We start from the raw sequence: 13,640 nt of genomic DNA, 5'->3' as shown, positions 1-13,640 counted from the left end.
AACACGCCTGTCACGCATACACCAGCCCAGAGCCAGCCACCAGCAGAGAGAGGAGGTGGCTACTGCGGGACCCTGCTGGGCAGCCCCATCCCCACATCCCCACTGTCACCCCTGCTTCCCAGTCAGCGTTTTCCATTTTCCAGCACTGGTACCCTCAGGCAGCCCGCCAACAGGACAAACCTCCCAGCAGCACCCAGCTCCCGCAGCACAGCCCATCCCAAGGGGATGCTGGGCAACCATGCAGGCAGTGGGTGAACCCTTCCAGCAGCAGGGAAGAGCTAGAGCCAGCAGTGGGAACTACTGGAGAGGATCTGCCTGCAGGCTTGGGGCAGCACCCACAGCTCGGCCTGTGCCATGGTGCTCCAGGAGCTCCTCACACCTTTGTGCCTCTTCCCTAAAGCAAGAGAAAGGCCCCGACCTTGAGCACAGCGCTGTCATCCTTGGCTGCATCCCTCAGTGGGACATGAAGCCACCAGCAAGCTCCCTCCTCAGGACACACCTTGGAGACCAAAGGCTCAGCACTTGGACCTCCTCACGTCCCCGTCATGCCAGGACAATCCCAAGGAGCTGAGTCCCCAGCAGTGACACCCAGAGCACCAGCTCTCCGGCCACGGCCCAGGAGCACCATCATGTCCCAGCATCAAAATATGGGACACCAGAGTGCGATCAACATCTCTGGCTGGGTGGGCAGCTCTGAGTTTCCCCTGGATGCCAACACCCTGGCTGAAGGCTGAGCCTCAAAGTGCCTCCAGCATCCAGCCAAACAAGGAAGCGTTTCTCAACAGCAGCAACAGCTCTGACTCGGAGCAATACGGTAAATCTAATCTACCCTTCCACCCTCTTTTGGCTTGCAAGTCAGGCAGCTCATTCTTTTCCTCTCTGGGCTCTCAGGAGAATTCTCTCTGCTAATTTCTTCTTTCCTGTAAACAAACTTCAAATGAAACTTTCATTAGAAAACAGAACGCAATCCATTACCAGCACCAGGCTCAGGACCCGCCGCCTTCTGCCCGCTTCCACAGCCCTCGTGGCAGGGATGGAAGCGACAGCGGCCGCCCCAATGGGCCAGCCCAGAGCTGAACCCCAAGCCCCAGCCCTGCCGCTGCCGCCCTGGCTCCTTCCTGCCTCCCCAGCTCTCCGGAGAGCTCTCCTCACCCCGCAGCACGGTCCCATCGCTTTGTTTCCAGCGTCCACGGGACCGAGCGATCAAGGGTCAGCAGCGTGCGTGCGGCTCCTCTTCTGCGAGGGGAAGTCGGATCCTGCTGGTGCATTCACAGGCCACACCCAAGCGTTGGAGCAGGGCTCCCGGCTCCGCGCAGGGTTTGGAAAACAACGTCCCTGCTCCTCTCCTTATCTGCAGCCCAACGCTGGCAGCTGCTCCGCAGGCACCCGCAGGGGCCGGTGAGTTCTCCCCGGCCGCAGCACGAGCAGGACTCACGCTCCGAGGGTCTGTCCCACTTCCCACTCCCCAGCCTTCGAGCACCGTGGGCAGGCGTCTGCTGAGCCTCAACGTCCCTCGGAGCCAGGAAAGGGTGATTCTTCCTATTACAGAGCTGCCAGGCCTGGCTCCCCACAGCCACCCCGGCTGCTTCACGCACACAGAGCATCACTGGCACATCCAGGACCACCAGCAGCACCTCCTGACCCCAGGGCTGTCATTGCCAGGCAGGGTTTCTTCTCCAGTGGCTCCTGCCTGGAGAACAAGCTCCTGTAGCGCAGCTGGATCAGGGCAGGGGGGAAGTGACTCCCAGAACCACAGCTCGCAGATGGATGCGAGGCTATCGGTAACCTGCTTATTTTACAGCAGGCTCAGTTTCTCAGGCACTGCCTTGCAAGCCTCTCTCCAGTCATTTCCATGCTGTGCCTCACAGGATTCCAGGCTCCGCACCTCAGGACCGTTTGTTTTCTCTCTTTGAGCCCTTTAATTTTAAAACGTGTCCTTTCACGCCGCAGCCTGCTATCCCCATGGGATTTCCATCCACGGAGCGGGAACGGCGGCTGGGCGCATGCAACCCCCCCAGCACGCAGCCACGCTCAGCTTCCCACCAGAAGCTGCCGTGTTTTTAGAGTCAACAAAAGGCAACACGAGCGTGCCCGCCCCGGCGCTGCTCCGCTGCCGTGCCCGTGCCCACCGGCCCTGCCCGGCACGGGCACCCCCAGACCTGCAGAGCACCCCGCGGCGCTGGGGGCCGAGCTCACAGGAAGGCAGCCTCATCTCTGCCTCAGCCACTGTTTAAAGCCAACCCTCTGAGCATGCCAAGAAGGTATTGAACCAGATTTGACCCTAACTTAACCAGTTCAGCGCAGAGAAAGGCTTACTAATGGAAGATAAACCACTCCAGGTCAAAGATTGATGCTGCAGCCACAAATACCGGGGTGGTCATTGCTTCAAAGAGCCCGAGGAGCCTTTAAAACACACGGTGTTTGGTGGCTGAGGCGAGCGGTGCCGGCGCTGCTGCTCCTGCGTGCAGAGCACACCCCGAGCGGAACATCCCCGCGCTCTTTGTCAGGTCACTTACATCCTTATTTACTGAAATTCCTGCTCATTTCTACGGGACGCGGCACAACCCGAGTATTTGGTAGTTCCCCAAAACGGGCAAAAGAGTCCATGTAAAAGGCGAGCGGCGAATGGAAGAGGAAGGGGAGACCATCACCACCCCCCCGCCCCCCTTCCCCGAGGTGTCCTACTGCCCCAAACAGAGGGTGCAGGGCAGGGGGTGCCTCCCCGCCGCTGCCCCACACTCCTGCTGTTCAGCGGGAAGGTGCTGAACCAGGGACCGCCGGACCGGGGGCACCGAGAGCCCCGGGCCCGTGTCCACCTCTTGTCCGCGGAGCCCCGTACCCGCCCCCCCGGCACCTGCACTCGCCCCGGCAGGACCGGTGTTTGCTCTCCGGCTCGAGGCCGGGGGGTATCCTGACACCCACGGACCGCCAGGTGTTAAAGGGCACTTGGCTCTTCCAGGGGCACCGGGAAGCGGGTACCGGGGGTGCCCCGCTTTGGAGAGGTTCGAGCGGGGCAGCTCTGCGGGCTGAGCGCCCGGGGGTCCCCCCGCCGCCGGCGGGTCCCGCGGTGGGACGCGGTTCCCACGCGTGTCTCCCCGCAGCAGCGGCGGCGGCGGCAGCACCGAGGTGCCGGTGCCGGTCCCGTCCCGCCCCCCGCGCCCCTCTGCCCGCAGGTAAATAAATACACCGCGATGGAGCCCTGCCCGCCGGGAGCGCGGAGCGGGGCTGGCGCACGGGGCTCAGCGACCGGCGGGGATTGACACGTAAGTAGGGCTTTACCTCCCGGGAGGCGGCTATTTCCAGCACAATCCCCGCCCGGGGCCGGGGCCGGGGCCGGGGCCGGGCGGGCGGCGATGGCGGCGCGGGGCCGGTGCCCGGGAATTGATGGGGCCGGGGCGCTCCCGCCGCCTCCTCCCACTTTCTTCTTCTGCGCTTTTGTGCTCTTCCGGGGAAGGGGGAGCGGCGCCGGGAAGGACGCGCCCCCCCCTCCCCTTCCCCTCCCCTTCCCCTCCGCCGCCGCCGGGCGACCCGCAACTTCCCGGGGACGCGGCGCGGCCGCTCCCCCCGGAGTTGGGGCCGGGCCCCGGCACCGCCCCCCCCCATCCCCGCCCCGCCCCGCATCTCCCCCCCCCCCCCTCCGCCATCCTCCGCCCCGGGGGCCCCGGTGCCGGAGCCCCGCGGGCGGGCGCGTACCTGGAGCGGGGCGCGGGGCCTGCCGGCCTGCGCCAGCCCGGCGGGAGCGCGGGGCGGAGGGACGGAGGGAGGGGGCCCGGGCTGGCGGCGCTCCGGAGAGGCTGACAACCAGCTGCTGCCCGGGGAGAGGGGCCGGCGCTGCGGAGCGCGTCACTCCCGGCTCCCGGGGGGGGGGGGGAGAGGCGGAGGGGGGCGAGCGGGGCCCGGCCGCGGGCGGAGGAGGCGGGGGAAGGGGAGCGGGGCCGCGGGGGGCGGGCGCACCGGGCGGGGGGCGCGGGGAGCCGCGCCTGGAAGAGCACATTGTGGAGAGCCGGGGAGGGCCCTTCCTGCGGGAGGAAGAGACAATGTCCAGGGCCGGGCGCCTGCTGGAGAGCCGCGAGAATGCACGGCCGGAGGCACGGCGCGGCTCGGAACGGCGCGGCTCGGCTCGGTACGCGCGGCACGGCCACACGCACGGGCATCCTCCGCTCCGCACGGCCCGCGGGGGTGCAGCCCACCCGCGGACCCGCTGCACGCCCGGCTTCGGCAGCGCGGTACCGGACGGCGGGTGTCAGCCCCGCGGGAGCCCCCGGCCCCGGCTCGGTGGGTACCGCGGAGCCCGGGCCCCGACGCCGCTGAATCCTTTTGTCTCAGCCGGTTCTCCCGTGCACGGTGGGAGCGGGGGGGGGGAGCTCGGCTGGTGGGGAAACGTGGCCGCGCCTCGGGCATCGTGACCCGGATCCCGGGAGGGATGGGGATGCCCCAGCTCGGGGCAAGCAGCCGTGGGGTCTCCGTGTACCCCAGGACGGTACCGGCTCCCGAGCAGGACCCCGAGGGCAACGGGTCGGTGACCTCCAACCGGTTTGGGATCCCACCATGGGCACCAGCATCTTGATGTGCAGCAGCTTCTCAATAGGCACCGGCATCTCAATAGGTGCTGGTACCTCGGTGTTCCCATCTCATCTCTTGTTGTTCAATGCTTATGAAGGAGATTTTTAGGGAATAAAGCAAGTGTAAGGGACTGAGCGGCGGAGCCTGCAGCAGAGCCTGTGCCAGAGCTGGTGCCAGAGCTGAGGATGGGAACTGCCACATTGGTGTTTACGGCTTGTTAGTGCGGGTGTCCAATTATGATGTTATCTACTCCCATTAACCACTTCCCTGCCAGGGAAAGCGTGCAAGGGAGGAGGGGAAGATCCGAAGGCAGAGCTGAACATGGGGATCGCTCACTATTGTGTTTCCATGTTTCCATCTCCTCCAGGCTGCTCTATGGAGCCAGAGGCTGAAGGGCGAGAGCAGAGCCCCGGGATCTCCCGCAGGAAGCCCCAGCGTGGGGCTTGCTCTGTGCTCACTTCCAGCTCAATGGCTGCTGCTCCTCCCTGGAGCTAAAATAAAATCCTGACCATTTAAGGTGAACAGGAGGCTTGCGGACCTCGGTGGAGCGGGCTTTTAACCCCTTCCCATTGCTGGGCTTTGTTTCCTCTTTGAGCTCCCTTTGGCTTCGAGCTAGATCGACCAAAAAGCCATTTAGGAGAGTGCATCCCCCTGGGAGCAAGGCTGGGACATGGACTGGCTGGGGGGTGAGCCTGAAGCACAGCCACTATCCTGTGCTGCCTCACCATGTGGACACTCTTATTTTATACTAAGTGCCTTTGTGGGAGTTAAGTTAATCCACTTTGGAAATGGATTAACCTAAATTTCACATCGGGGAAACTTGGTGCTGAGCAGCCGCATCCACACGGGATGCAAGGGAGGAACCGCATTGGGCAGTTGCTGCGGGGCAGGATCTGGTCCTGGTGCCCGGAGGGGTCCTGACCCTTTGAGGAGGTCACCACTGCCATAAGTGGGGTCACAAGCCCCACAGAAACCCAATTGTTGGTGCCTGGGCTCAGGGTCACGAGGGTGGCAGAGGCAGAGATGGGGCTCACCAGTGGGAGCCTCCAGGAGCAGCCAGGGAGCACTGGGAATGCCAGACATGGAGCTCCCTTCTAGAGGGTGCTTTTCAGATTCAAATTATATCGAGGGGGAAATAGCTGGTCATTGAATATAGAACTGGAATATATAGAATATATGGAATATAGAATATATGGAATATAGAATATATGGAATATATAGAACTGGAAACAATAATTTATCCCGTTGTCAGGAACAGGGGAGAGTGCCCTCTGAGGTCACGTTAAAAATCCCACACCACAATAAACCAGTACTACTGTTATACTATACATAAACCACATCAAATACAAGTCACTTCTTCCCTCTCTCCTCACGTGTTCATCACTTCTCATCCCTGCCAACCCCTTCACTCAGACACAGACCTGCCCATACAGAAATCTGAGGCTCCCTGTCAGACTCTGCTCCCATCGGATGCCACCGGAGCAGCAGGTCCAGGATGAGCTGTGCCCGGGCTGAGCAGCCCTGGCACTGTGCAGCCTGCCTGTACCAGGCAGTGACACGTCCAAGGGCACTGCTTACGCTGCCCTGACCTCATATGCTGTCATTTCCTAAGGCAAGGCTCTGCAAGAATACCAGGGCTGCTGTCAAAGGCAGGAATAAACGACATTTAAGGCACTGCAGGAGCTTAATTGAATAGTGGTGCTGTTGCCGAGTGTGGGCACGGGGATCTAGTGGTGAGAGCATGGGACTGCAGGACTGCAGGATCTGGCCATCACGCCACAGGAGTCACTGACTCATGGGCGACCTTGTGCAAGTCACTTGATGTTCTTGTGCCTCTGGAAAGTAGGTTAAATAACAAATGGGAGCTCCTGCATCGGGTCCTCTATGACCATCAAACCCCACCGGGAAATGAGCAGTAAAATGTGAATCTCACAGGGCCAAGGTGAGTAGTGAAAGGGGGGCAAGAGGGACGGTGCCAAAGGAGGGCCCCGGTTGCATGGCATGAGGAGGATAAGCAGCTTTCACCACCGTGTTTTAACTCATCTGCCAACCAGAGCAGAGTCAGGGACAAGAAGGAGAGTGAAGATTTGGGGAACTATCACAGAGCAGGTTTGTGGTGGGCTGAGGGCTCTATTCCCACTTCATCTTGGGCGCTCCTGCATAAGTAGTTGCTGTCAGCACCTGGCATAGGCACGAATAAAAGGGCTTTTTCCCCCAGGAGCCAAGCCCAAGAGATGGAGAGGAAATACAGCTCCATACTCCACAGGGAGTACCCACCACTGCCAAGTGAAGGAGCAGGAAAGAAGTTTCTGTGGATGGAATTTGCCTTCCTCTGGGGTGCAGGTGTTTGAAGGGACAGGTCAAACATCCCCTAAGGTTCCTTGCCAGCCTGAACCCGCAGCATCAGCAGGAATGTCTGCATGGCCTTCTACCATGGCAACCCTCACACCTCATCTCTCCACACCTAACCCAGAATCGAGTTAACATCAACAGAACCACTGCTAACCCCGATTTAGCCATTCCCAAGCCACACCACGCGTGTCAGAATCCGTCTTCGTGAGGAAATCGGACTCCTGGGAGCCACCCAGGCTCCCTCTGCGCACCCAGGGCTCAGCACGTGGGGCTGGGGGGTGTGAGGCTGGCTGAGGTGTGAGCCTGCCTGCGCAGGCTGAACAGCAGCGGAAACAAAAGCGAGCACGGAGTCAAGGTTAAGAAGCTGAACCACAGCTTCATGGGCTGTAATAACGGAAATCATTAATACCAGCTCGCTCGCGGCGCAGCTCCAGCCACGCTCTCGAGGAGCTTTATTAGCGAGCGAGACCTCAGGAGCCTCTCTAAGGTATTCTGCCCTTTTTAAAGGGAGAAGGCAATTAAGGAACAGCCACTTGTGTGACTTGATCAAAGTCAACCCACAGCACGTCAGCACCCGAGCTCGGGATGTGACGTGAAACCTCCCCGTGCAAAGCTTGCCGCAAGTATGGGACAAATTTAACTGGATCCATGAGACTACTCCATGGATTCCACCCTGAGGTCCTTCCTTTTTCCCCTGGGAATGTGTCCCAGCCCCACTTTACAGGACCTGAACCAAACCTTTGTTCCTAGTTCTGCTGGGAAGAGCTGCCTCTGATGGTGTTACCGCCCAGGGCACAGGCAGCATCTCCCCTTCCCAAGTAGGAGAGTTCTTGGAAAAAATGATGAATCAAAGACAGATACTGTGGTTTCTGGCCCTGCTTGTTCAGCACTCCCAGAAACAGGCTGAAGCAGCTCGGCTTTAGCAGGCTACCCCTGCATAATGTGCTCTGAGGGTAGATGTGTGTGTTGGAGGGCAATTAGTCCTAATCACCATGTATGGATCAGCCACACCACAGCTTTGCTGCTCACACGACAACCGCAGCTCCACCAATAGCCAGAAAACTTCTCCAGGACCTTGGTGACTGCACAGCATCACAGGGAAGTGAATGGACAGTGGGAAAGGCACCAGCTTCTCTCCAGCAGTGCAGAAAACAGACCTGACCAGTCACACACAGCAACTAAATACACCCGAGCAGCTCAGGAGGATGCACCTGCCTCACACCACTGGAGTCGGGCAATGCCACCTCCCTTCTTACAGAAAATAACAGGATTTTCCCCAAAAGTGCCAGCAGTCAGGGCCTTGCACCACCCCTCATCCCAAGATGAAAGCTCCGCAGCAGGACTCATCCCAGCTCACCCAAGCTGGGGCCTCCAGGTGTTTGCTGGCATCAAACAAGCCCAGAGCTCGCCCGTCCCACAGCTACACTGGCTTACAGCACAGCGAGACCTACACGGTGGGAAATAGAAGCTCTCAGGGTTTCCCTAGGTGGGAACAGCAGAGTCAATGCCACTCACACCACTGAGTCGCCCTTCGCTGAAAGCAAAGCGTTCGCTTGCATTTGAAGGCCGGCTGAACGCGCCATCACCTGCCCGCCCGCACGGCGTGAGCACGGCCGAGGAGGGAAGCTTTGCTGAGCCATCTCTGCCACCAGCCACGCCGGCCCTGCCTCGGGCTCTGCCTGCCCCAGGGCTGCCTTCGGAGCGGGCTTTCACCGGCTCCTGCCACCAGCAGCGCATCCCCACTAGAGGGCTTTGCTGCCGCAGCTCCAAGAGGAGCATCAGGCAGGGACTGAATCCGTGTTTCAAACGGCTCCGGTCGCGGTGCCTCCCTGGCTGCGTGGTTCCCTTTTCTGCTCTGTGTAAGGGTGCATTTAGCGAACTTCTCCAGGGCTCCAAAACGTCCTGAAAAATACCAGCAGGAAACAAAGATCTGCCCAAGCCAAGGAAAGGCCTCTTGAACGAGAGTTCTCTTGTCAAGTTGATTTAGAGGTATTTATTCCTGGAGGTGTTTAACACCCTCTTTAATGGACTGGGAAGTATCTTATCATCCTCATGTGATGCAAATGCATCATCCCACTTCCTTCTAAATACTGCCTGCGTGCTTCTGCCTTCGCCGCACCTCTATGAACACACAGAGACTTTCTTCAGGACCCCTTCACTCAGCACTCAACCAACTAACCCCAGGTCCTAGATAGCACCCAGCAGCTTCCAGCTCTGCCAGGTTTGGTTCTGGTCTCTGGGCTATGTGAAGAGATGGCTGCCATTCTCATTAGTGACTTTACAGACTGAAAACACAATCCTTGTGTGCCCTTCTGCAGCTGCTCACCCCACTCCCTGCCTCTGCTGCGGCCTCGGTACCAGTTCTGCACCCTGGGATTAGCCTGGAGCTGGATGTGAAGCAGAAGGAAGCAAGAGAGCTGCTGGGAGAAGATGCACCTCAGCTGTCCTGGTAATGCCAGGGCCTTCTGGGACACTGGAGTGAGCAAGCACAGCAACAGGGCACCAGGGAGAAAGGAGAGTGGAGGGAGGAGGCCGTAACACTGCAAACCGTGAGGCTCCATGAGCTCCCAAATCCTGCAGAGGAGGCTCAGTCCTCACCAGCACCGGACTCATGGTGCATCCAAGGGATCTGAACCCCTGCGGGGCCCCTCTCAGGGTCATCCTGCTGTCTGTGCTAAAACACTGCATGAAATCGTGTTCCGAGAACCACTTCGCACACCCTGGGTTTACAGGTAAGTGCCGGATGGATGGAGGTGGGACGATGCAGGACGTGGCTCCATCCTCTCAAGGATGGATGGAGGTGGGACGATGCAGGACATGGCTCCATCCTCTCAGGGATGGATGGAGGTGGGACGATGCAGGACGTGGCTCCGTCCTCTCAAGGATGGATGGAGGTGGGACGATGCAGGACGTGGCTCCGTCCTCTCAAGGATGGATGGAGGTGGGACGATGCAGGACATGGCTCCATCCTCTCAGGGATGGATGGAGGTGGGACGATGCAGGACGTGGCTCCGTCCTCTCAAGGATGGATGGAGGTGGGACGATGCAGGACGTGGCTCCGTCCTCTCAAGGATGGATGGAGGTGGGACGATGCAGGACATGGCTCCATCCTCTCAAGGATGGATGGAGGTGGGACGATGCAGGACGTGGCTCCGTCCTCTCAGAGATGGATGGAGGTGGGACGATGCAGGACATGGCTCCGTCCTCTCAGGGATGGATGGAGGTGGGACGATGCAGGACATGGCTCCATCCTCTCAGGGATGGATGGAGGTGGGACGATGCAGGACATGGCTCCGTCCTCTCAAGGATGGATGGAGGTGGGACGATGCAGGACATGGCTCTGTCCTCTCAAGGATGGATGGAGGTGGGACGATGCAGGATGTGGCTCCATCCTCTCAGGGATGGATGGAGGTGGGACGATGCAGGACGTGGCTCCGTCCTCTCAAGGATGGATGGAGGTGGGACGATGCAGGACGTGGCTCCATCCTCTCAAGGATGGATGGAGGTGGGACGATGCAGGACGTGGCTCCGTCCTCTCAAGGATGGATGGAGGTGGGACGATGCAGGACGTGGCTCCGTCCTCTCAAACACTACTCGGAGGAGCAAAGCCATAGCAACCAGAAAACTGCCTGTGCTATTTCCCACCCACGAGCAGCTCCTGCTGTCCCCTGATTGCGTGACCTCCTGTCAGCAGCCTTTGAAGCAATCTTTGACAATGTTTCTGTATCATTGGAACCTGGTTTCTCACCCTGGCCTGTGTCTGCCAAGGCAGCAGCAGCACCTCAGAGCAGAGGGACAGCCTGGCCTTTCAGCACTGGGATTTCTTCTCGTACAATCCTCGTAGCCCATCAGTGGAAATCCTGCCCAAGAGCGTGGCATGAAAAAGAACTGCAAGGCTGAGTTTGAGTAAGACAGAAAAGATTGACTGGAAAATGACTGCAATAAACTCAAATCACCAATCACAAATGGTAATAGTGTTTGAAAATGAGGAGGAAGGATCATTACAGACAAATATCAAGTATCTTCCATCCTTTCTTGCTAGATTGGGAAGGTTGGAAGTTCCGAGATGCTTCCATGCCTCAGAGGATACCCTGAAATGTGCCTGTTTCAGTGCTCTGTGGAAAGGGTCCGGCCCTGCTTTTTCTCCCACAGGTGAGAGTTGGTGTCAAATGGGAATGAAGGACAACTGACACCCCAGAAGCTCCTGCACATTGTAGTGAACCCGATTTAAGCAACATGGGTCACAGCTGGTTTCCATCATGCCAGAATAAAGGTACCGACTCCAAGAATTATATTGCAATATGTTCTGCAGGAACGCTTCGTTCTGGGATCAGCCATGTAAAGAGCTCCTCTTCCGACTGCTTTTTGTCCCTGAGCAGAGATAAATGCTTTCTCTAAGGTTCTTTCGGCTGTGCTTCCTTCTGGAGATGCTGCTGCCCTGGTACTAATGTGCTGAGCAGCACTAATATGTTGGTTACATGCACATGGCTTTTTCCCTGAATAATGAAGTTAAAAGGCCACTTTGGCATGAATTCATTCATTGTTACCCCTCCTGCTGCTGCCACGCACGAATCCTTGCTTTTGGCAAAAGCCAAGTTGAGCACGAGTCTGGAGCTTGCTTTGTTTCTATTACCATCACCAAAGTGAGTGGAAGGCACTCGAGGGGACATGGCAGCAAGGCTGAGCGGGAGGGCAACCAACAGCAGTTTGGAAGCATTGATCTATGAGTGTGTATTTGGGTGGTGCAAACCTGAAAAGCTCTAAACCTCTCCTCCTGCATCCTCTCCAGCCTGTGGGTACCTCCTGGGCTGAGGGAAAGCTTTAATGCCTCGGCAGTGGGAGCAGTAAGACTCATCTTTGGTTATTCTGCTCTCAGGAACCAGTTTCAGGAACACACTGAGAAGCAAATTTTACTTCTTCCACACGGTTTTCCCTCGGCTGGTACAGCTTGAAAAGCTGAGGAAGCTGCCCCACAGAGCACCAGTGAGAGCTCAGGCAAAGAAACACTGCGGAGGCCGGCAGTACCATCAAGAGTTTGATTTATGATCTAAACCAATAACTGCTGGTTGCCTCAGCTGGTCCTTTTTCTGTTCCCATATGACATATGCTTCTGCCCTGGTCTCAGCGAGCTCCAGGAGTATGTGTGTTAGCAGGATGCTCTATTTATCTACCCAGTGTCAAACTGCTGAACCAAAACTCGGGGTTAAGACTCAAAGCTCCAAATTACCAACCAAAGTTCTCCAAACCAGCATCCCCAAGCGGGCAGCTTCAAAACTCCAGGGTCATTACTAAAGCCTGCAGCCTCTCGGGGGGGTTATGGTGGAAACCAGATCAAACTGCACTTTTCTACCCCTTACCCTTTTCAGCCCAGCTCAGCCCCTGGAGCTGTCCGTAGTTCTACCACCCAACCCAGCCCCAGCACAAACCCCAGCACGTCGCAGCCTTTCCCTTTCAAAAGCTGTAAGAGAACCTATTGCAAATGTAACCTTGAGCCCACTCGTGTCCAACATGAGCTCCACAACACACCAGTGCTGCCCATCAGGTGCCATTCTGCCCTCCAGCAGGAAGGTTTCACTGTGGAAGCGATGGAGGAGCTCGATTCTGTCCAGCTCCTGCCACCGACCCACATCTGGCACATTACACCGCGGCAGTGGATGCTCTAACCAACATCCTTTGAGGGTGCCTCTAGATAAAAGTACCCATCGGGCACAGCCTTAGCATATTAATGTTAGCATAAAACATTAGTAATGTTTTCTACCACGGCACAATGCAAACTCTTTCACTTCTTGCAACTGGTAGCAATGTGTGAGATCAGGGTCAAGTTTCAGTGTGCAGGAACAAAAACCCAGCACTGGTTTCCAGTGCAGATTGTGGGGAGCAAGTAAAACAGACTTGTCTTTTTATAGCCTGTTTCCATGGTGCAAAGAGGTTCCCGTAGCTAATCCTGCAGCTGCACAACTGCAGAGCACTGCACAGCCTGGGTGCAATCCTGTGGCAGTCTGCCCCATCCATTCCCAGATCAAATCCAGTGGCTTAACACCGGCCTCAGACAACGGAGCCTTCTCCCACTCTGACACCAGAGCGGGGTGGCTGGGGTTGAACTTCCTCAAGTTGCTGATCCATTTGGGAGAGCGCCGGAGCAGCCAAAGCAAGGTCTGGGTTTCAGACCCCAGCTGTCCAAGCCCCCAGGCAACTCAGAGGAGGGAAAGAAGTTCCTATTTGCCATATTTACTTTGAAGCCAATTCCTTAGAGCTGTACATGTGAAGGACGAGCAGTAACTGCATCAACCCCTCTGCTCCTCTCTGGCACAATGAAGCGGTGCTGTCTCTTTCTCAGAGGCACACCTGCCCTCCCCACCCCCTCACACCAAAAGGGAGCCCCAGAGCATCCTCCAGAACCCAACATGCTGAGCACCGGTCACTCCCTCCACCCCCAGCACGGTGACACCCGCCCTGTACCCGGAGCACAACTCACCTGCTCCTGGGAATTCATCACCCGCAGCTTCATTTGCTTCAGGTAAGTGGAGGTGAGGGGCATGTTGTAGTCAATGATCCCAGACACCAAAGAGGAGGGTGGTTCACTCTCTGAAGAGCAAAGGGAAAACTATTTAGCTATGGGGCTATGGAAGCACAAACCTACGACGTGTTCTCATAACCATCAAACATATGGATTTAGAGCACTTAAAGTCCTTAGTGAGAGCGGGTGCCCGCTGAGCTGAGGCTCC

The 13,640-nt window shown here is 57.9% G+C and overlaps 1 protein-coding gene across 6 annotated transcripts in view; it reads right to left on the bottom strand.

Moving 5' to 3' along the window:
* The window catches only part of NOL4L (nucleolar protein 4 like), a 54,569-nt gene that overhangs the window by 16,671 nt on the left and 24,258 nt on the right, over positions 1–13,640 (bottom strand). For 2 of the 6 annotated variants that reach the window (XM_057424761.1, XM_057424762.1), the window contains exon 4: positions 13,391–13,500. In XM_057424761.1, coding sequence (XP_057280744.1) covers positions 13,391–13,500 — 110 coding nt within the window. Of the gene's footprint in view, positions 1–975; positions 1,100–1,152; positions 1,331–3,279; positions 3,498–3,693; positions 3,840–13,390; positions 13,501–13,640 lie in introns of those variants that run through there. The other 4 variants (XM_057424767.1, XM_057424766.1, XM_057424765.1 and 1 more) reach the window with 4 other exon arrangements.

The sequence above is a fragment of the Pezoporus wallicus genome, unplaced genomic scaffold (genome assembly GCF_028554395.1).
Source record: "Pezoporus wallicus isolate ANWC-B61680 ecotype Strahan unplaced genomic scaffold, APGP_CSIRO_Pwel_v1 contig_13737, whole genome shotgun sequence".
Taxonomy (NCBI): Eukaryota; Metazoa; Chordata; class Aves; order Psittaciformes; family Psittacidae; genus Pezoporus; species Pezoporus wallicus.
Note: the sequence above shows the minus strand (reverse complement) of the source record. Positions and strands in the feature narration are given on the sequence as shown.